At 37.8% G+C, this 23,707-nt stretch overlaps 1 protein-coding gene across 3 annotated transcripts in view; it reads left to right on the forward strand.

Moving 5' to 3' along the window:
- The window catches only part of Phf21a (PHD finger protein 21A), a 200,945-nt gene that overhangs the window by 16,861 nt on the left and 160,377 nt on the right, over positions 1–23,707 (forward strand). For all 3 annotated transcript variants that reach the window (XM_013030045.1, XM_013030046.1, XM_013030047.1), the window contains exons 2-4: positions 15,751–15,791; positions 17,983–18,094; positions 23,420–23,563. In XM_013030045.1, the coding sequence (XP_012885499.1) occupies positions 23,510–23,563 (54 nt within the window). In that variant the 5' untranslated portion in view covers positions 15,751–15,791; positions 17,983–18,094; positions 23,420–23,509. The remainder of the gene's footprint in view (positions 1–15,750; positions 15,792–17,982; positions 18,095–23,419; positions 23,564–23,707) is intronic.

The following is a 23,707-nucleotide window of genomic DNA, read 5'->3' on the forward strand; positions in this document are numbered from 1 at the left end:
CTAATAGTAGGCCACTGAGCATCAAATTAGTAGGAGTGTTTGGGTGTAAAAACTACTGGGAATAGCTGCAGTTGAAAGGGGTCATACATAGACACTTCCTAGTAATAACAGGCACAGTTTATTTGCTTTCTCATTTTGGGCATTTTGCCTTTGTAAGATTTCCTTTAATCTGGTGTCTGGTCTTTTCTTATGGTAATTGTTACTTTCTTTCTATATTTAATTGTCATAAGCTATCTATATTGAGCCAGTAAGTAGGGCTGAGAACAAGTTATGACAAAAGCTACAGTGATCAGAATTAGGGCTTTCTTTTTTTTTTTTTGGTAAAAGTTTGAGTTTTTGAAACATGATTAGAGGGTGTTTATGCCTCTGTTTCATTTCTTTCTGTCTCTCCAACTTTTCTTAATAAAAGTAATAGTTGAGAGAAGTGGAAAGATTAAATATAAACAGATTTTTTTCATTCATTACTGATTCATATCTGAAACTTTTTTTTTCAGACCCTGGGGCTTGAACTCTGGGCCTGGGTGCTGTCTCAAGGCTACTGCTGTACCTCTTGAGCCACAGCACCACTTTGGGCTTTTTCTGTGATTAATTAGAGATAAGAATATCATGAACTTTACTGCCTGGGCTGCCTTTGAGCTGTGATCTTCAGATCTTAGCCTCCTGAGAAGCTAGGAATATAGGCAGGAGCCACTGGTGTCTGGCTATTCTAGCATTTTTTTTTTTTCCTTTTTCACCTCAGCCACATGCAGGATCTATGTTGCTTCACTTGGATGAACAGACCTTGGAATATTTTAGAAGTGTATTTTATTTTAGTAAACTTGGATTAGAAATAGACTGTATTTGGTAAAGGTAGGGGAGAATGACCTGGATAGATGCATTGTACTCACAAACTGACATGGTGAGTTGAAATCCTTTGTACAACTACTTTAAAAAAATTAAAAAAAAATAGGCTCTACAAGTGTTTCGGGGGTTGGTTTAATTTAAATTATTTAACTTAATTTGAATACAGTTTTGTTCCTCCTTTTTTTTTTTCTTCTTTTGCTTAAGGTTGGTACTCTGTCACTTAAGCCACAGCCCTCCTTCCAGCTTTTTTTGCTGGTTAACTGGAGGTAAGAGTCTGTTAGACTTTTCCCACATGGTCTAGCTATGGACTAAGCTGATCTTGAGTAGCTGGCATTATAGCTCAGTTTCTGCTTTTGTTGGGGAGCTCCTGCTCTGGTCATATAGGACGCTGATCCTGTGTCTGGTGGGTACATTAGCTACTCTATACCAAGGTGCTGTCAGTGTTTTTTCAAGCTCCCCATTCTCTTTTCTCCCCCATCTTCTCTGTTTTCTTTTTGCTATCTCTTCTCTTTATATACTCTATATACTCTCTCCTGCCTTCTGTTTATTTTTTCCTTCAAAGTTACCACATTTCACTTTTTATTTCTGTTAAAAACAAAATGCCCTTGTACTTACGTTTTTGTTTTTTGCTTTTTTTTTTGGTTGGTGGTGGGGCTTGAACTCTGGGCCTGGGTGCTGTCCCTCAGCTCTTCAGCTCAAGGCAAGCGTTCTACCACTTGAGCCACAGCGCCACTTCTGGTTTTCTGGTAGTTAATTGGAGATAAGAGATTCAGGGCTATTCCTGCCCGGGCTGGCTTTGAACCACAATCCTCAGATCTCAGCCTCCTGAGTAGCTAGGATTACAGGTGTGAGCTACTGGCGCCTGGCTGTAATCCTAGCACTCCATCTTTTGAGCCACAGCCCCACTTTTGGTTTGCTTCTGGCTAACAGAAGGTAAAAGTCTCATGGATATTCCTATAGGGCTGGCTTCAAACTGTAATCCTCAGATCTCAGCCTGCTGAGTAGCTAGGATTACAGGCATTGGCCACCAGTGCCCTGCTATTATGTTTTTTGGACTGGTGTTCTACCACTTGAGCCACATCTCTAGCCCTGGTTTTTGCTGGTCATTTTTGGAGATGGAGGCTAGTGAGCTTACTTTTTGTCTGGCCTTGAACCTCAGTCCTCCAGATCTCAGCCTCCGGAATGGATAGAATTCAGAGAAAGAGAGAGAGAGACAAAGAGAGAGAGAGAAAGAGAGAGAGAGAGACAGAGACAGAGACAGAGAGATAGCTATTGTCAAAGGCCATAAAGTAGAGTGGAGGTATGGCTCAAGTTGTAGAGCACCAGTTTTGAGTGAAAAAGTCAAGCAAGAATGCAAGGCCCTGAGTTCAAGCCCTATTACCAACATAAAACAACACAATAAAAAAGGCTTAAAACTTTAGCAGGTTATGACTCCCCAGGCCTCCCCAATTTTGAGCCCTCAGCTGGGAATTGGATAATCTTAAAATCACTGGCAAAATAAACTAAATATTTATGAAACGTGTTTATATTTGTACTAAGAGAATGAAAAACAGACTTTTCAACCTTTTTTTTTTCCCCTGATTCCGTAGGTATTTTGATGTTTTAATAGAGAGGACTAGAATTTGTTTGGTTTGTAAAATACAAAATATGGCTCTAAGGCCTTGTTATTATGTTTTGATCTTTTATGTTTCATTAGTTGAGAGTTGCAAAATAGCAGACCCTATTCTTTGCAGTTCTCCCCTAGTGATTTTGAATTATTAATCAAATTGTTTGGTGAGAAAAGTAAAATTTGTAAATTAATTGTTATATTAAGTTAATGACTATGTTGGATTTAAATTCAGTAGCTTCGAAGATCTATACAAGGTTTTGCATCTGTTAGTTGATTATACATAGAGAAAAACATTTGAAACAAGACCCTTAACTTTATAGGATTTAAAAAGCTTATTATGGAAATTTACAGATATACAACAGTAGAATGAATAATAAAACAAACCATATGTACCCATTAACTATCCTCAGCAGTTAATCAGTATTTTGTCAGATTTTATAATGTACATATACCCAAAAAGTAATTTTATGTTTTCAAAACGTGCAGTGCAAATAGATGGGGTGGATATATTCTCTTAAGTAAGAGTATGTTAGAGAATGTGCTTTCCTATATTGGAAGTAATACTGTCAGTCTCTTTTGGAATAAAACTGTTTCTCATTTGTGTTTTAACTAACGAAAGATGTCTGAGCCACCAGTCACTTATTGAAAAACTTTAACCTGCTGAAAAAAAAGATTTTTTTCTCTTATTCTTTCGTCTTTAGAAACTCTTAGATTATTAATTTTGAATCTAACACTCTTATGAGTTGCATATCATCTTACATACTTGCCTATTTGTAACTTTTGTATGTGCTACCAATTATGGTCATTACTAGCATGTGTAGGATAGTTACTATATGTCTGGTTAAACTTGTAAATTACTAAAACTTATCTTGCCCTTCCTTGTGTATATGCTGTTTGGATTTATCCTGAGCGTATGTATTAAGGAATACATGTTACAACTTGGGAAATCTTTTGTTGAGGAGGGAATTTTGACTACTGTTAACCTTGGACCTAGGAACAGTGATTAGGATCTCTAGTTATTTCCTCCCTTGTTTGCTTCTCCTGGAACAGTAGTTGTGCGTGTGGCGGCAGTGTGGGGCCTGTTCATTATACTAGTCACTAAAGGTGATGGTAGTCTTACTTCTGAATTTCTTTGGTTTTATTAGTTTAAATTAGACCCAGAGGGGTAATTATTCCACCCCAATGCCTGAGGAAGTCTAGTCAGTAGAAGTGGTGTATTGAAACCCCTGTGCAGTGCATTGAAAATGTATCCTTAATGTTATGATGTTGTTTGGCATATTTAGTTGAGCACAGAGAATATACTTATTTAACAGGATCTTTAATAAGCTCCCTCTACACCAAAGATATACTTCTAAAAATTACACTTAAGAAGACTTTGTGGTATTCCCCAGTAGAGTTCATCTAGAGCGGCAATACCTTTCTAAAATAAAACTTATTCCTTTAACCGGTATTCATTTAAGTGGGTTTCTCTGTACTTGGTTTCCATGGAAATGGCGAATAGCTAACGTTATTTATAAGGTGGAAGTAAAATAGGGTGCCTAATGGGACCCCATGCTGCTCTGATGAAGAGACTTAGGAAAAAAATCCATGCTCATGGGATTTTTTTTTTTAAACAAGGTTAATGGAAGCCCTGATTTCAGTCTTCTGTAACAGAACATATTTTTGGTTTTAAAAGGGTAGCATTAATATCGAGCAAACAACTTCTTTTTAGGTCTGTATTTGCTTTCACTTTCAAGTTTTAGGACCACTTACTTACCAGTGTGATGGAGGCTGTGTGCTTAAGACTTCTGTTTCTTTCTGGATTTTGCATCAAAAGTTAAAATTCCCAGCATATTCTAACTTTCAGTTTCTCATCAACACAATTCAAAATACAGATAAAAATAAATGCTCATTAATGATAGTATTGATGATGGAGAATCAGTATGTTAGACTATATTGATTTTTTAAAAAATATGTAAATGCGTGGAACCATTTTTAGTTTTTAGGCCTTAAGTAGGGATTCTTTATTTGTGTTGCTAAACCTATGTAGTTGTATAGCAAAGATTCTAATTTTCTTTGGGGATGGAAATGGAAAAAAATCTTAATCTCCGTTTCCTTTTTAACAAGTGGATTATTGCCAGAGCCTTTTAAGTGTTAAATGTTCGATCTTTTAAGTTTTGAAATATGCATTTGGGGGAAAACCTTGCTTTTTCCCTTACTTCTTCAATGGAGGTCTATAGTTTTTTAGATCTGTAGTATAGCCTTGGATTTCTAAAGCCCCTTTTGAGTGAGAGTATCATTCCTTTTGTGTTTGGGGTATTTGAGAGAGATGTGTGTGTGTGTGTGTGTGTGTGTGTGTGTGTGTGTGTGTGTGTGTTGTGTGTGTGTGTGTGTGTGTGTGTGTGTGTGTGTGTGTGTGTGTGTGTGTGTGTCTGTGTCTGTGTGAATTTTCTCATAGCCTGAGAGGCACCTGCTCATTTTCCAGCCTGGCAAGTACAGTAGTGCTATATTGACAGGGGAGGCAGGATGGAACACAATAAGGTGCTATGATTTTTATTTAGTTACTTTTGGTTGTCCCTGGCAGCTTGTGATCATTACCCATTTGTCTGGAAGTACTCTGTGATTTTGTGTGTGTGTGTGTGTGTGTGTGTGTGTGTGTGTGTTTTCAAAAGCAAGGATTGTAATGTACTTAGGGCTCCATTAAGGAAGAGTTGTTTGTTTTGTTGTGTGTGTATGTTTCTTTGCATAAGCTTCTCACTGTAGTTGAGTGTATTGTGCTTGACTTTAAAAAATATGGTTGCTTTAATCCTGTTGAATTTATTTTCATGGGACATTTAATCTTCAGCACTTCATTACTGCTTCCACACATGTTTTTACTATTTATTTTTTAAATTTTTCTTTTTTTTTTCTTTTAAGTCTGGTGTTTACCAGTGACCTTCCTTAGTGACTTTCACTTGAACTATCTTTGTGCTTTAGGGACATAGGAATTTGGGTCTATTACCCCATTTCTGAGAGAAGAACTCCCAATAGTTACAGTTAGTGCAGTACAAAGGGTTTTCATAGATACAGGGCTGGGCATTAATCCTCTTCCTTGGTGTTTAGAGTTTATGCTCAGAACTCCCATTAGTGTTAATAGAAGGCCCTTTCTTAAATCCCTGTACACTAAGATAAGCCAAAACTCTTAGAATGCTCTGTAGATACCTGGCTTATTTTTTGTTGTTGAAGGCAAGCATTTTGATCTTGAGGTTAACTAACTATTAAGATAGAATTTGAATTGTCTTGGGATATGGAGTGAATTACCAAGTCTGATATGTAAATAAGAAGTTTTTCTTGTGTACTGGTTATAAAACAGCTTTATGATCTAGATACTAGTAAATAAGGATTTTTGTACTTGAGCATGAACTCAGAGCCTGAGCCTGTCCCTAAGCTTTTGTGCTCAAGCTAACACTAGCACTTGAGCCATAGCTTTACTTCTGGCTTTTGTGTGTGTGTGTGTGTGTGTGTGTGTGTGTGTGTAACTGGAGGTAAGAGTCTCATGGACTTTCCTGCTCAGGCTGGCTTTGAATCGAGATCCTCAAATCTCAGCCTCCTGATTAGCTAGGATTTACAGGCTTGAGCCACCAGTGCCTGGCCCTAAGTTCAGAAACTTTAATGGAATCAATATTTACTAAAGTTTATTCATGATCCTGATTTAGGATTGAAAATTACTTACACAAGACATTACCTCAACTTGAGTATCTGTGTGTATGTAGTCTAGGGCAGTAAGTCATAGCTTACAACATGAGACAATATATAGTTAAAATCTAAAAAGAATTGAGAGGGCTAGGGATATTTAAAGAAATGGAGACAGAATATGGGTGGTTAGGAATAGTCTCTGTCAATCAGTGAGTATCTAGATATTATAAATTTTGGTTGAGATTTGGTTACTTAGAAGAGAAAAGGGGGATGAGTAAAAGTTTGGGAGAGGAACAGTTCTAATTATAATTTTAGTCTTAATACTCTCCTACTCCTGTAACTGATTTCCTAAATATTTCCAATGAGTGAGCCATAATTGTATGTTAAAGAAGAGAGTCAGAGGGAAAAGCAAGTAGGAGTTCTCAATTGTGAGCAGAGAACTTGACTTGGAATGGCTGGAGTATGGACCGGAGGCCAGTATTGCCAGAGCAGGTCCTGGAGCTCAGGGGATGGGAGTGCTAAAGCAGCAAAGTCCAAATGACTTAATGCCTGTAGTTTAAAGTCAGAGGGAAGTCAGAGGGGAATCTTTCTTGGGTTTTGAAAAGATAACTCTGGCTACTGAAAGAATAGATTGTAGCTGGGCTAGGGTAAAATTGAGGCCAGTTAGGGGCCCATGGCAACATGGTAGGTGAAAGATGATGGTTAATTAGACCAAAAAAGGTGTACTGGAACCAAGATAAATGGTCAAAAGATGTACTTTGAAGGTAGAGGCAACATGGTTGTGGGATATGGCACAAGAGGCATTTGTGGTGACTTAATATTTTTTGTCTGAAGGATGGGGTTGCTATTTGAGAATGACTCTAAGAAGAGATTTTAAGTAGGAGGTGATCTGGGGTTTTGTTTTAGGCCACCAAGCTTAAGATACCTGTTGAGTAGGTCTGTGGGCACAGGAGTAGAGATTTCAAAGGAAAAGTTAGTTCTAGAGATAAAAATTTGGAAATTATGGGTATATAAATCAACTCCTTTATAGCCATGAGACTGATTGAGATCACAGAAGAGGAAGAGATTTAAGAACTGAGCCCTGGAGCAATTTAACATTTTGAGGTCTTAGAACCATCGCCGCCAGTATATAAAAAGGGGGCAGGAAAAACTTACCCTGAGGTTAAAAAAAAGTGGGGGACGGAATGATTCAGTAATGATGAAGGGGAAATTGATGTTTCGTGAAATTAGGAAAAGCAGGAGAGGGTAGAATACTTGTCTAGTGTGTGGAAGGCCTTGGGTTCTATTCTCAATACCACAAGAAATGAAATTAAATTCATTTAAAAATGAAAGAATGATCAAATCAATCACATAATACTGACAGAAGAAGAGTTCAGACTGAGACTTTCCTAGTGGGTGTAGCAATGGGGAAGTTATTAAGGGTCTTGACCAGAATGGAGGGAGGCAAAAGCCCAAGTAGAGTAGATTCAATAGGGAAAAGGAGGAGATTCTGTGAGTCTATAAGTCTTCTGTGAGCTTTTCTATAAAGGGATCATGGACAAGAGAACATAATTAGAGATTGTTAAGGGAGGTGTTGTATTTTTAGGAATCAGCATTTTTTTGCATATTTTCATTTTGTTATTTTTTAAATAAACATAGTTTATTTTGAAAGTAAAAGGAAAGCCATGGAAGAAAGTAGCTTTCCCCATGGAAGAGGGGCCAAAGAAGAGTCCAGTGGTGCCCTCTTAGGGGGTTCCTTCCACATCACATCTTGTTTTTTAAGATGACTCAAGTTATAAAGAGTTTGCCTAGTAAGCTCAAGACTCTGAGTTCACACACACACACACACACACACACACACACACACAGTAATGATGAGGGGAAAATGATGTTTCCTAAGAGGAAAGTGAGGACAGGCAAGAGGGAGTAGGACATAGAGGGAGCTAATGGTGTTGGGACCTAAACGTTTATTGCATGGGATTTTGCTTTTTTCTTTTCTTTTTTGTCAGTTGTGGAGCCTGAACTCTGGGCCTGGGCGCTGTCCCTGAGCTCTTCAGCTCAAGGCTAGCACTCTACCACTTGAGCCACAGCTCCACTTCCAGCTTTTTCTTTTTATGTGGTGCTGAGACATCGAACCCAGGGCCTCAGGCATGCAAGGCAAGCGCTCTACCCCTGAGCCACCTTCCCAGCCCTGCTTTTTTCATCTAGCCATTCATCTGTATTTAAATTTATTTCAAACTTATTATGCTTTCTGTTGGAAGTTAGGAGGGGCAGGAAAAAAAAGTGATGATCCTTATTGTATATAAAACTTAGATGTTGGACTACTGTCAGCTTGGTATAGTAGGGGAAGAGAAGAGATTGAATCTTCTTGGGTAAGGTGACATTTTAAAGCATCTTTGAATGACAATTATCTGTGCTATTCTAGTCCCTTATCAAAATTTATGATTGAGCACAGACTATAAACTTAATCATTTGAAGTTTGTAGTGGGGTGAATTAAATTTTAGCTTAATTTAAAACATGATCTAGTGTTACTTTTTTTCTCTGCAAAATTTGTTTATTGCTTAATGTAGATTACATGCAGAGGTTTCCATACTTTACAAAAGGTCCTTAAAATTGGTTATTAATAATCTTTGATTTATTTATAATATTTTAAGTTTTATAACTATATCGGAAATCTGAATGATTTGTTTCTTTGCCAGTGCTCATTAAAGCAGCTACCTGTAAAGTTGTGGAGAAGTAAACAATCTTCAATTACAAAAAATGTTGTGTGAAGTTAGGGAGAAAATATATCTCTAAAACCAAAAATAACTTCATTTGCTCTGACTTATTTACTTTCTTTTCCTTTCTTGTTTTCCCTTTCTTTATTGCAGTACTGTAGTTTGAACTTAGGGCTTTATATTTATTAGCTAGGCAGATGCTCTTCCAATGAGTTATGCCTCCATCTCATCTTGGGAGTTTACTTCTTGTTCAGGCTTGTGACTGGACCTTGATCTGTCTACTTTAGGTTTCCTTTTGTAGCTAGGATGACAGACACATGCCACCATGCCCAGCTGTTGGTCCAGCTTTTCTGTCCTTGGCCTCAAACTATAATCCTCTCTGTTTCCAGCCTTCCAAGTAGCTAGAATGCCGGGAACAAGTATCTGGATCTTGGCTTTTTTCTTTCTCTTTTGAGACAGGGTATTGTTATGCAGCCTAGGCTGACCTGTAGTATCCTATGTATCCCAAATTGACCTCAAAGTTGAAACTTTCCTGTTTCAGCCTCCCAAGGGTTGGGATTACAGTCATGGCCACAGTGCCTGGTTCTTGAATAGACATTTTCAAAGTTTAAGCCAAGTATAAGTTTTGAACTACCTTCATTACAAGTATGAAATTCATGTGAGAAATTAAGTAGGCTTCCAAGAAGTTTAATATGAGGAAATCAAACTTGGCAATTTAGACTTTAGTGCCTTTTGCATATACATAGTGTATAGAATACATATTTATGTATAAATCATAAATTTTGCTGCTCTATCTTACAGGAATAAAATACCTGCTTTTTCTAAAACTCAGTTTCCAAACAGTAGTCAACTACTAATTAGTCTTCAAAGAAACACTTTAGAGTTTCTGATGTGCACAGTGTTTAAAAAATGTGTTTTGTCAGAGAGAGGTGGGATCGGGGATGTAGGCAGTGGAATGAAGAGAAGTGTAGGGGAATATAGTCATAATATTCTGTGCACATATATGCAAATCGAACCAGGTAACTTGAGGGGTTGAGTTAGGTTGGGAGAGATGGGAGAAGAATGATGGTAGGGGTGACATTGATCAAGATGCATTGTACTCATAAACAGATATGTCACATTAAAATCCCTTCGTACAACTACGTTAAAATAAAGGCATCACTAGTTGAAAACTGATTTTCTCTTTTTGGTATTTGGATCTCTTTGTGCATATGATTGAAGCTGTGGTGCGCGCGCATGCGCGCGCACACACACACACACACACACACACACACACACACACACACACATAGAATTTGATATCTAGTACTGTGGAGTTGACCCCTCTATATAAACTAATTGTAAAGATACTGTACAGAGGGGTTACAGTTACGTGAGTAAGGTAAAGAGTACATTTCCTTTCGAGTATTGTTAGCCCCTCCTTTGTTGTTCCTCTACCATCCCTTTCCTCCCCACCACTCCAACTCCTCCCTCCTCCCCCTCCCCACAAAGTTGTAAAGTTTGTTTTCAACATAGTGTCTTGTACATCCCATTGTTACAGTGGGTCATCCTGTACCTAGATAGATTGTTTATGTAATTTTTCTTTAAAATTTTGTATGCAGAAATTTCCAAAAATACTTCCATGTTTATTATATAGCTTGTTTTGTAGAAGAGTAACTTCTGCAACTGCTCAAAAGAAAGTGAGGTCTAGTGGGAAAGTCTTAGCCAAAAGCACCTCGGTCCTGTAAGCCCTTCTCCATTTTGCCACCAAATCATTGACTTCTGAGAAGTGTCTTCATCTTTCTGACTTTACTTTTCTATATTTTTTCTGTGATCCCTATAAGCAGGTTTTGTTATTTTTTCCCTTGTGGTTAGCATTTCAAGATGCAAGTTTCATGATATTATGGTAAAATTCTTCATTAGATTAGGATCCGTTTCTGCTACTGAATTTTGGAGAAAATGCCCTTTACTAAACTTGACTTTTCTGAGACTTTCTCTGGTTACACTTTATCAAATGCTATATAAATAGAAGTTAAAATCCTCTCCTCATCACTTTGAGTCTCAACATATTTTATATATCCTGGATATATGCCTTGTTTGATTATATGTATTGCAATTATCAACTCAAACTCTCTGGCTTGTTTTTTCACTTTAATTTTTTTTTTTTTTTTGTTCGTGGGGCCTGAACTCTGGGCCTGGGCACTGTCCCATGACGCTTCAGCTCAAGGCTAGCACTCTACCACTAGAGTCACAGCTCCACTCCCGGCTTTTTCTGCTTATGTGGTGCTGAAGAATCGAACCCAGGGCCTCATGCATGCAAGGCAAGCACTCTACCACTGAGCCACCTTCCCAGCCCCCACTTTAATTTTTTTAATGAACAGAATTTATTCCCTCCCCCCCACCCCACCCCGGTCATGAGGCCTGAACTCTGGGCCTGGTGCTGTCCCTGAGCTCTTCAGCTCAAGGCTAGCACTCTACTACTTGAGCACAACACCACTTCCGATTTTCTGGTGGTTAATTGGAGATAAGAATCTGACAGACTTTCCTGCCTGGGCTGTCTTTGAACTGCGATCCTCAGATCTCAGCCTCCTGAGTAGCTAGGATTACAGGTGTGAGCCACCAGTGCCCAGTTTGAACAGAAGTTCTTAACTTTAGTTAAACACAGTTTGTCAAACTCTTCATTATATTGCATGTTTTTTAAGTTTAATTTTTCAGTTTTTGTGCCAGGGACACATTAGCTATACTTCCAGTCCAGCTCATTTGCTGGTTAGAGAAGAGTGTCATGTACTAATGTGTCCTGGGGCTTGAACTCAGGGCCTTTGAGTGTCCCAGGGCTGCTTTGTTCAAGTGTCTCATGGGCTTTCCTGTCTGGGCTGGCTTCCAACAGTGTTTCTCAGATCTCAGCCTCCATTAGCAGCTAGGATTTCACAGGTGTGAGCCACCAGCACCCAGTAGTTGTTTGTTTATTTATTTTTCCTTTCTTTTTCCCTTTTCTCTTTTCCTTTTCCTTCCCTTTCCTTTCCTTTTGTCTTTCCCTTTACCTGTCCCTGTCCTGTCCTTTCTTGTGTTCCAGACCAGGATTTGAACTCTTTACAATGATGCTTTTGCTCATTGTCTGATGCTTTACTACCTGAGCTGTGCCTTTAACCCCTCATTGTATTTTACTTCCTAGTCAACAATTTGAATAAAAAACTGTTTTAAAAAGTCATTTTATAAATAATGCTGTTATAGGTGCTTAAAAACTCATTATTTTGAAAAGCTAGCAGAAAGCCTGGAAAGGAACCATAAGTGTGCAACACTTTGAGTGTTCAGTAAATTCATTGATTTAACAAGTATTTATTGAACATTATTGTGTGTCTGGTACTGCTTTAAACATTTTTTTTGAATGACACTGGGTACTGTAGGTAACTGATGATAAGAATTCACTTTCTAACAACTGCATCATTCTGTGCATGTTTGTATGAGTTTTCTTTTGGTTAGGAAATCATTCTAATCTTGGTAATTATAATTATCATGTAGATGGACTTGAGAATTTTAAAAAGGACAGCTAAAGAGGGAAGGCGGCACAACATACTGAATTTCTTTTGCAAATGGAAACTGCATGAAATAGAGAGAGAGAGAGAGAGAGAGAGAGAGAGAGTGTGAGTGTGATGGTACTGGGGCTTGAATGCAGGGTTCATGCTCTATGTTCATTCACAGCTGGTGCTTTCCCACTTAGCTATACTTCCAGTCCAGCTCATTTTCTGGTTAGAGAAAAGAGTATCATGTACTAATGTTGCTTAGGTTGGCTTTAAGCAGAGATCCTCAGATGGCAGCCTTCTGATTATGCAAGGATTACAGGTGTGAGACACTTGCACCGGCCAAATGGGGCCCTTTTAAATAATTTTATTGTATGTTTCTTATGAGATATTAATGTTTGTGATTAAATGAAAGACATAATCTTAGTAATAATCTTAGCACTCAATCTTTTGAAATATTCCAAGAAAATCCGGGCATAATGGCTCATGACTGTGATCCCAGCTACTTGGAAGGGAGAGATTGGGAGGATTATGGTTCAAGATCAGTCTATACAAAAAATTAGTGATACTCTCATTCACTCTATAAGCTGGTTATAGTAGTGCATGCCAGCTATGCCAGAGGCCTTAGGGAAGGCCTGTCCCCACTGCAAAAATCTCAAGATACTATTTGAATTGTAATTGGCTAAAAAAGTCCGGTGGGTGTGGCTCAAGTGGTAGGGTATCTACCAAAAATCATGAAGTCATGAGTTCAAACTTCAGTTTCACACACACCAAAGGAACAATAGAAATAGTCTGACAGAACAAATATTCTGAGGATATGTTCTATTGTTGGAGTAACATCTGTCAACAAGTATATAGGTTTAAGGCAGAAGAAAGATGTTTAGGGCTCATGGCATGTTGAAGTAATTTAACAGTAAAATGTTAGGGGTGACATTCAATTTTTGTTTCCTAAGATTGGATTGGATCTTAAAATGATTTTTTTAAAAAAATCACCATTTATGTTTATATAAAATAATATATATTGGAATGAACTCAAGATATGGACATGAGATCTTTTTTTCTTTTTAAAATTATTTTGGTGATTCTGTCTTCTTTTTTTATGTATGGTGTATTCAAGTGTATGTCTTTGAGAAGGTGGGGGAACATATAGAATTCCAGGAAAAACAGGTGAAAAACTGCAGCAGTGGAGCTCACAGGACACTGATGAGAGTGAACTATACAACTCATGGGTGAGACAGGAGGGAGGGATTGGGAGAGAGTGAGGCAAGGGAAGATATTATATGAAAGGAAATATACTCATTACCTGCCTCATGTAATTGTAATCCCTCTGTATATCACCTTTATAATAACAATAAATTAATTAAAAAATAAAAAGCCTCTTTCCCTTAAAAACATTAAAAAAAAAGAAATATGAAAAAAATCACCAGTTAGGTGTAGGGCATAGAAAAATCCATGTGTATATAGGGTTTATAATCTCAAGTGCTGAGATACATTTAAGAATGTGAATGAAAATGTAAAATTCGGACTGTTACTTGCATTCATATTATTTATTTCATTACATAATGCTGTGAATTTTAAGCCTTACATAAGCAAACCCATTTTAAGGCTAATTGGAGCCAGACACTGGTGGCTCAGGCTTGTAATCCTAGTTACTCAGGAGGCTGAGATCTGAAGGCCACTGTTTGAAGCCAGCTTGGGCAAGCCTGTGAGACTTGTACCTTTCTCCAATTAACCATAAAACGGAAGTGGAGCTGTGGCTTCAGTGGTAGAGCACTAGCCTTGAGCAAAAGAGCTCACACTGAGTGCCTAGGCCCTGAGTTCAAACCCTACGACTGGCACACACACACAGAGATTAATTGGAAAAAGATCTTTTTTTTTTGCTAGTCATGGGACCTGAACTCTGGGTCTGGGTGCTGTTCCTCAGCTCTTCAGCTCAAGACTAGTGCTCTACCACTTGAGCCACAGCGCCACTTGTGGCTTTTCTGCTTATATGGTGCTGAGGAATCAAACCCAGGGCCTCATGCATGCAAGGCAAGCGCTTTACCACTGAGCCATCTTCCCAGCCCTGGAAAAAGACCTTTTAAGTGAGCAAAGTACTGATGGTGTTAGTTTAAAGTTGAGTGTAAGAAACAGTGGAGGTCCTTTGTGGTGCTAGTTATATGTTATTTCTGTGTGACCCATTTCCTTTCTTTCTTTTTTTTTTGTCAGTTGTGGGGCCTGAATTCTGGGCCTGGGTACTGCCCCTCAGCTCTTTAGCTCAAGGCTAGTGCTCTACCACTTGAGCCACAGTGCCATTTCTGGTTTTCTGGTGGTTAACTGGAGATAAGAGTCTCATGGACTTTTCTGCCTGGGCTGGCTTTGAACCATGATCCTCAGATCTCAGCCTTCTGAGTAGCTAGGATTACAGGTATGAGCCATTGATGCCTGATTCCTGTTTCCTTTCTATGTATCTTGGTAAAGGAAAACTGTCCATATCCACTTATACACAGTTGTGTGTGTGTGTGTGTGTGTTTAGATTTGCAGCAGTTTAAAAAACTTGGAGTTAAATTGCAAACCCTAGAAATACTGAATCATTTAAGAAAAGTTTAGGTAAGTTTTATTATTTACTCTAAAATATGCAAATCTTTTCTAAAAATTAATGTTTATGAAAACTTAAAAACACAGATGAGGGCAAGCATAGTGGTCTGTGCCTGTAACCCCAGGTGGAGACAGGAGAAAGATTGGGTTCACAGCCAGCCCAAGCAAAAAGAGTTAAATGAGACCCTATCTTAAAGAACAAATTAGACATGAAGATGCATGTCTACAACCCCAGCTACTCAGGAAACTCCAGAGTATTGTGGTCTAACATAGATCTGGCAGAGACGGTGGTGGTGGTAGTAATAAAACAAATAAAAAACAAATATGAGACCTTATGTGAAAGAATAAAAGCAAAACAGGGCTGGGGCCATGGCTCAAGTAGCAGAGCACTGGGTAGATAAGTGAGAGGTCTGAGTTCAAACTTCAGTACTTCCAAAAAAAGACTAAAATACAGTTTCATATAATACCAGCCAAGAGAAAATGATCAAACATTAAGATGAAGCATTAAGTAAAACAAACTTATGTTACTGGTGAGACTTGTAATAGGCAGCTGGCTACTGGTGGTAGTTTCTGAGGACTCAGGTATAACACTGTTCTTTTCTACCTGGGGTGTGTTCCCTTACCCCTCCTCCCTCAGTGTGCAGACATCACCTGTGAGACCTTTTCATTGTCTTGAAAAACTGAGCAGTAGGGGAGATTTAACTGCTCTTGAGTTCCTTCTTTGCTGTAAAAACTACTACTTGCTTTTTCTCTTTGGGTTTTCAAATCTGGAGACTTTTCCCACTATAAAATCAGTAATACATTTAAGTCTTCAGCTTTTAAAAATTTTAAAAATCTGTGATCTAATTTTTTTTTTTGCTTTTCCTGTTATAGGGGGCTGGAGAGCTGAAAGAGAGCCAGTTTCCCCAAACTTGGTAAGTATTTTTACTAAGTAAACATAGTTTACCTGATGCGAAGTTGAAATAATTAAAAAATATTCCGTGATTTAAAAAAAAAATTTTAAACAGCCTCTTCCTGAAAATGAAGCTTTGCTGTTTAAACTAAAAGTGAATTTTTGTTGAATTTCACATAGTTATGTGTCAAATGCATTTGTGTGTCAGATAATTCTGTTGGGGTGCATTTGGTAGCCTTTTAAAAATGTAAAGATCTCGTTGGACAAAAATGTGAGGGCTTAAATTCAAAAGTCAGGAATTCAGAAGTTAAGATTCTCATTGTATTTTGTGTTTTTACTTTTAATACGCTATTAAATTGGATGACTTTAATATTTAATGTGTAAAAAGGTAGGTAATATAACTCTGGGGACTTTGACTTTGTAATTTGGAACACTAGCATTTATATTCTTAATATTAGATTAGTTTCATGTCGAATATGTTTTAGTATGTGTGTACATAATTTATTTGTGTGTGTGTGCATGTGTGTGCTGATACTGAGGCTTGAACTCATGGCATCACACTTACCAGCGTTCTTGTTCATACTTGGTGCTCTACCATTTGAGCCATACCTCCAGTCCAGCATCTTGCTGGTTTATTGGAGATGGAGTCTCACTTCTTTTGCATGGGCTGGCTCTGATCTATGGTCCTTCAGGTCTCAGACTCCTAAATAGTGAGGGTTACAATTGTGGTGCCCAGTTTTGTTTAATTATTATTTGTTTTGTATGCCTATATGGAGCTTGAATTCAAGGCCTGAGCTTTTTCTCACAAGGCTGGTACTCTACCATTTGAGTCGCACTTCCACTTCCTGCTTTTGGGTGGTTAATTGGAGATAAGTCTCAGGGACCTCCTGTCCTGGCCGGCTTTGGATCTCAGCCTCCTGACTAACTAGGATCACAAGTGTGACCCGCTGGTGCCTGGCCATATAATTCTTCAAAAGGAAAAATGGAGAGGGAAAGGGCCAGGAATATGTTTTGTTTTGGTGGGTCACAGGGCCTGAACTCTGGGCCTGGGTGTTGTCCGTTGGTTCTTCAGCTCAAGGCTAGCTCTCTCTACCACTTGAGCCACAGTGCCACTTCCGGCTTTTTCTGTTTATGTGGTGCTGAAGAATTGAACCCAGGGCCTCATGCATGCAAGGCAAGCACTCTACCACTGAGCCACCTTCCCAACCCCAAGGGCCAAGTATATGTAGAGCACATATTTTACCCTAATTTTTACTTTAGTAGATTTAATAGCTTCTAACCCCTTATACTTAATTATTTCTTCTGGATGTCTAATTCAGGATCACAGATTACACAGAACAGCAGTCTAGTAACTAAGCACCAAACAAATATTAACTTTAGGAGCTATGTATTAGGAAAACAAAGACCAACTCAAATAATATAACTAGAATTATGAAATAACCAATGCAAGATGACTTTTTAATATTCTATCTCTGATATAATAATCTATTTAGTGAGTAGTTATGGTAGATATTTAGCTTTTTAAAAAATTTATGATCCTTGAGATGTCTCTCTTGCCTTTTAAAGGTTGAGTTTTCACTATGAAAGGATACTTGAACCAGCAAACCATATATTTCCACTGCTACTTAGTTTTACTTGCTTTTCATCCATGGAACCTTTAAAAAAATAAACTATGAAGCCTGGGTGCATGAATAATGAAGTTCAAGCATGTAATCCTAGCTACTCAGGAGGCTGAGATCTGGAGGATTGTGTTTCAGAGCCAACTCTGGAAGAAAAGCTTAAAAGAAACTGTCTCCAAAATAGCCTGTGAAAAAGCATGGCTGAAATGACTGAGTGCCAGCTGAGCTAGCAAACCTGAAGTCCAGAGTTCAGACCCCAGTATCACCAAAAACAACAAAAAAGACTCCAAAATTCTGCAATGCTTCACTTAGAATATAGTAGAATGGTGAAATCTTAAAGAACCTTAAGGACCTTCCTTCTACATCTTCTCCCTCATGGCGATTACTTTTACTATTTCCCTGACAGTTATTTAATCAGTTGAATATTACATCAAAAAATGGAGACCAATATATTATACAATATATTCTGAGGAATCCTAGTTCCACAAAAACTAAGTAAATCTTTAGGTGGGGCTGGGTGGGAAAGGGGTTCTATGGTCAAATAATTTGGGAAATGCTGCATCAAACAAAGTTAAACAGGTTTCTTTACTGCAGGACTTCTCAGAACCTTTAATATGCTAATATGCATTGTGAATCTCCAAGAGGGGGCTATGATATGCAGCATTCTTGAATACTTCTAATGACAGGGAGCCCACTACCTCATAAGGTAACCCATTCCTTTTTCATATAGCTCTAATCCTTAGTTCTTTATATTGATCTGACATCTATTTCCCATAACTTTACTTCTATTAAGTAGTCAATGGTTATGCTGAGACACCATACCCGCCTGTGTTATCCTTTATGTGGTATTATGTTTATAAGACTCTGGCAAGGCTTATCTAGATGTTTTTTAAGTCACCAACTTTCCAGTAAATGTGACAACTCGTTATGAAGTTTTAGCCTCATTGTCACTGTACTTTCATACACTACTCTCCAGTTTTCTTCTTTTTGAATTTCTTTATTCGTGTTCCTCTTGTTGGGTATGGTTGGGATAATTTTAGTAGCTATACTGTGTAGAGAGATGGACAATAGAAGAATGTGTGTGTGTGTGTGTGTGTGTGTGTGTGTGTGTGTGTGTGAGAGAGAGATTGTGCATGTGTGCACATAGGCCCATGTGTGTCTGGCCCATGTGTGTCTGGCCCCAGAAACTAAGGAAGCTGAGGTTGACTGCATGTTGAGATTAGGCATGAGGTAAGGAAAAGGACAGTGCCCTGCCACAGCCCCAGAAGGAATTGTCCATGTCAAAACACCACAAAGCCCCTGGCTCAGTACTGGGAGTTCTGTATGTGTTCCCTCTGTCCCCCCACCCCCCAAGTCCTGGGGCTTAAACTCAGGGCCTGAGCACTGTCCCTGAGCTTCTTTTGTTCAAAGCTAGCACCCTACCACTTGAGCCACAGCGCCATTGCCGGCATTTTCTGTTTATATGGTACGAGGAATCAAACCCAGTGCTTCGTGCATGCTAGGCAAACACTCTACCACTAAGCCACATTCCCAGCCCCTGTATGTGTTCTTTTGATAAAAAATGAGGACCTTTCCTCTTTCTCCCAAACCAAACAAACATACAAGGAAAAGATAGACAATTGAATAAACAAGAAACATCATTTAATAATTAGGAGACAACATGACTATTTAATTGAATACTTTAGAAAGATCTAACCAACTCTGGTGACTTTTAAAAAAATTGTTATTTTATATAAAGATGATGTACAAAGGGGGTTACAGTTACATAAGTCAGGTAAAGAGTACATTTCTTTTTAGACAGTGTTACCCCTTCCCTTGCCATCTCCCAGTTTTTCCCTTCCATCTCTACCCACAAGTTGTATAGTTCATTCTCAACATAGTGTCTAGTGAGTACCACTGCTCTCTGGTGACTTTTGTTAGTAGCTGTCACCCTAGGCTTTGAGCACAGTAACCATGAAGACTGAATGGATAGTTAGCACTGTTCTCTACAGAACAGTTCCCATTGGCTTGTGGGAGAGTCACCAAAGAAATTCTACCCTACAAGGAAATCAGAACATTGAAAACTTGTTAAATGATAAGAAAACACAATTAACTTTTAATGTCATTTTTGATATTAATAATGGTTTCAATTAATACTGTTAAAAGAATTTTAGTATTTTTAGCATCCATGGTAATTTTTAGCACTTAATTAATAATCAAAGATATTATTTTATCTTGCTTTATGTTAGATAGTAAGAAATTGAAATCTGGTATTACCCATGGGACAAGATATAAGGATACATGGATTGGTTCCGACTACTTTTTCCTATTTAAAATATTAAACTTTCTTTAGCTGGATTTAGTGGATTTTACCTGTATCCTATATATTCAGGAGGATGAGAAATGGAAGATCAAGGTTTTGAGGTCAGCTCAGGCAGAAAAGTTCACCAGACTTTGTCTCCAAAATAATCAGCAAAAAATCAGGGCAGGAGGTATGGCTCAAGAAGTAGAATGCTAGCCTAGCAAGCACCCCACCCCACCCCAACCTAAGTACATAAATTAGCCTTCTTTAAGAGAATATTGATCAAAAGCAGAGGAATTTTGCACCAAATACATTTATGATACATAGAACGGAATGCTGTCAATTTTTAGGGGCAATCTGTGGATGCAGTGTTGTGGGCTTACTTCTAAAATAACTATTGATTGAGCAGTGACATTTTGATTGGGAAAGGGTTCATATTAGTTTGGTAACAGAGCAAAGTATTTTTTAGCAGTAAAATCAGAAGTATAGTTTTCTTATACATTATTGGAGTTATAATAAAAGAACTACAAGTCACATATGTCCAAGTAAAACTACTCAGAAAAATAGAAAACCCTTTTTTTAGAAAATTTGTGAATAGAAATATATTATGTTGAGAAATTTTATTAAAAAACTGAAGTATAAAAGAATTAAGTATGTCAAAAATAACATTACAACTTTACAGATTACAATGGGCCTTTCATATAACTTCACTTTAAGACTCAAGATTCAGTGACATAGTGATATTATTCCTATTTTCCTGATTTATAAGCAGACAAACCCTGAGGATAAAAGTCCCATAATGAGTAAGTGGAATTAGTTCTTTTGCTTTTGTGTCAGGTGTAAAGCAGTAAATATTTTTTTCCTATATATCATCCAGATTCCTTTTTTTGGTGGGCTTTGATTTATTTCTTGATTTTGTTTGCTTGCTTATGTGTTTTATGTTTTGTTATTTGAAGGTGAGAGGCCACTGCATATCCCAATAGTTTGGCGTGTACAGTCCTGAAGACTGTGAATTTTGTCATGTCTTGGTAGCTGTTAGATGGTGGAAGGCATTGTACCTAAATGAAATGTGTCCCTTACTGTGTTGTCAGTTTATTTTCACCTTGAAGTCACCTTATTAGTATTGGTCAAAATATAATAAATGGTCTTTTACAAATTTAGAAAAGAATACTTTCTTTTGATCCTATAAGTTACCCCCAAATTGTGTGCAGTTAATGGCTAAGTTAAATTAGTTTGTTTTGGTTTTGGTACTGATACTAGGCCTTGAACTCAAGGCCTTGGCTCTGTCCCTTAGCTGTTTTTGCTCAGGCTGATGCTCTATCACTTGAACCACAGCTCTGCTTTTGGCTTTTTAGTAATTAATTGAAGATAGGAGTCTTAAGGGCTTTCTTGCCCAGACCGGCTTTGAACTAGGATCCTCAGATCTCAGCTTCCTGAGTAGCTAGTGTTGTAGGCATGAGCCACTGACATCTGGCACTGCAGGTGTTTTTTGTTTTTTGTTTAAGTATATAGCATGTGCTTGTCTTGTCTTTGAAATTATAAATATATATTTATAATTTCTTCCTTTAATTAGATACTAGTCTCTTGAAATTCATATCCAGAAAGAGACTTTTCTGAGAAATGGATTTCAAATGAATGAATCTTAAGTTTTTCTGTATCTTTTTAACCCTTCAATTTTATTTTGAATTTTATTTTGAAATAAACTGGTTAATTGGCATTTAAAGTCCCTTGCCAAATAAAACTCTTTGCCTTTATATAGCTCTGATAAACAGACTACAATTTACTAGGGGAAGTAAAAGCTATCAGCTCCTCAGGGTAAACCCTAGCTTTGCCTTTTCTTTTCTTAAGCATTGTCTTTGATCAGTATCATAATTTTCTAGTGCCTTATAAATTAATAGGTATGTATTTTTATGGAAAAATTTCATGGGAAACATTGATACCCCAAAAAGAAGAAAGTAACTCTCAATGCCTTTTTAATTAATTAACTTATTTTGGTCCTGGGGCTTGAACTTAGGGCCCGCGTGCCGTTTCTATTCAAAACTGACACTCTTATCTCTGGAACCATAGCTCCACTTCTAGTTCTCCATGTTTGTAACCTGCTATTTGTTTCTAGAGTTTATGTCAGTTTTGTGAGCTAGGGTGTCATGTGTCACCATTAAAAATAATTAAATAGGGTTTTCTCCTTCAAGTCAGGAGCCAGTGGCTTACTTCTGTAATCCTAGCTACTCAGGAAGCTCAGATCTGAGGATCATAGTTTGAAGTTAGCATGTACAGATAGCTTGAGACTCTTTATCTCCAATTAATAACCCTAAGTCTCCCAACCAAACAAAAAAATAAAAATGCTAGAAGTGGAGCCATATATTAGCCATTTAGTTAAATTATAGTACAGTAGTGATGAGCAGAGGTTAGGAAGGTGACAGGGTGTGTCACATTTGTGTGTAGCCACATTGGTCACAAAGTTAGACTTTTTACATGATCCCATGTGAAGTTGTGCATGTTGTCAAAGAGATGTATCAGCAGGTTTGAGAAGAAAAGATGATCATTGTAAAGATGGAAGCATATTTGCATATTATATTGCTAGACCACCTCAAATGAACCCAATAGCTATATTCTTTAATATCCCTGTCAAAACTCTGTAGATAGCACACTTACTTAGTATTTGTTTTAAATATTACACTTACATTGTATTTGTGTTAAATATTAACTTTTTAACTTTAACCTTTTTTTTTTTTTTTTTTTCTTTTGTGCTGGTTCTTGAAGTCAAGGCCTAGGCCATGTCCCTGACTTTTTTGCTCAAGACTCTACCACTTCAGCTATATATCTTCACTTCTGGCTTTTTGGTGGTTAGAGGTTAAAGTGTCATAGACTTAATCCTCCTGGGATCCTTCAAACCATGACCTTCAAATCTCAGCCTCTTGAATAACTAGGATGTACAAGCACGAGCCACCAGCCCCTTGCTAAAATTTAAACATTTAAATCATGCCAGATTTCCCCCTTGTTTTGAATTTATTTTTAAAATAGAGTAAAATGAAAGTCTTCTGGTGATTTTTAACTTTTGAGAGACCCTAATCTTGTTTACGCCGGGATTTAAACAACAACAAATGTTTGGTTATGTTGCTATGTTATGTCTTTTCCTAGTGCAGCATGTTCAGGATGGCGATGGTCTCCTGGCTTTGGACACGTAGGGCAGGAATGCTTGTTTACTCTGTCCTCAGCATGTAGAATGTAACAGTGCTGAGCACACAGTGGCTATTTAGATGTTTCCATGCCTGTGACTTTTTTTTGTTTTCTCTTGTTTCTCTTTTTTCAGTTATTTGAAGTGTTCTATACAGGGATGCTCAAAGAGCACTGAGGGTAGGGACGTAGTGGGGGAAATACAGAGAATAAAGGAAGGGTGACATGGACCATGAACATTGTCCTTATAACCTGACTTGTGGAATTATAACCCCCTAATACAACTACTTATTAATAACAACAACAACAATAATCATAAAATAATAGAGTAAAACCCAGGAATTTTTAGTACTGATTTGTGTGTGTGTGTGTGTGTGTGCACGTGTGTGTGTGCGTGTGTCTGTGTGTGTGTGTGTGTGTGTGTGTGTGTGTGTGTGTGGTGGGGGAAAATCTTTTTAGGGATTTAGAGTTGTTGGTTCTATGTCAGAAATTTAATTTTTTTCCCTAACTTATTTTATAGCACAAATTTTCTTTATTCTCAACATAATGATCCCCAACACTCTTTGGTCTCCACAGCTGCAGCGACAAGAGGAGCTTGTTATTTTAAACAGAGGCTGAAGAAACTATAGAACTAGCAGACATACGAGAAAGTGGAGAAAGTAGAGGATGGAGTTGCAGACTCTACAGGAGGCTCTTAAAGTGGAAATTCAGGTTCACCAGGTATGCTGTGTTACTGGCAAAGATTAGTATAGAGGCCCATTTCTGGTTTCCAGTACAGTTTTAAAATCACCTTTAGACATTTATCTAAGAGTCTTGTCATTTTCCTATTACCACTACTCAACAAATGCACTGTTACTACTTTCA

The sequence above is a fragment of the Dipodomys ordii genome, unplaced genomic scaffold (genome assembly GCF_000151885.1).
Source record: "Dipodomys ordii isolate 6190 unplaced genomic scaffold, Dord_2.0 Scaffold125, whole genome shotgun sequence".
In the NCBI taxonomy this organism is placed as follows: Eukaryota; Metazoa; Chordata; class Mammalia; order Rodentia; family Heteromyidae; genus Dipodomys; species Dipodomys ordii.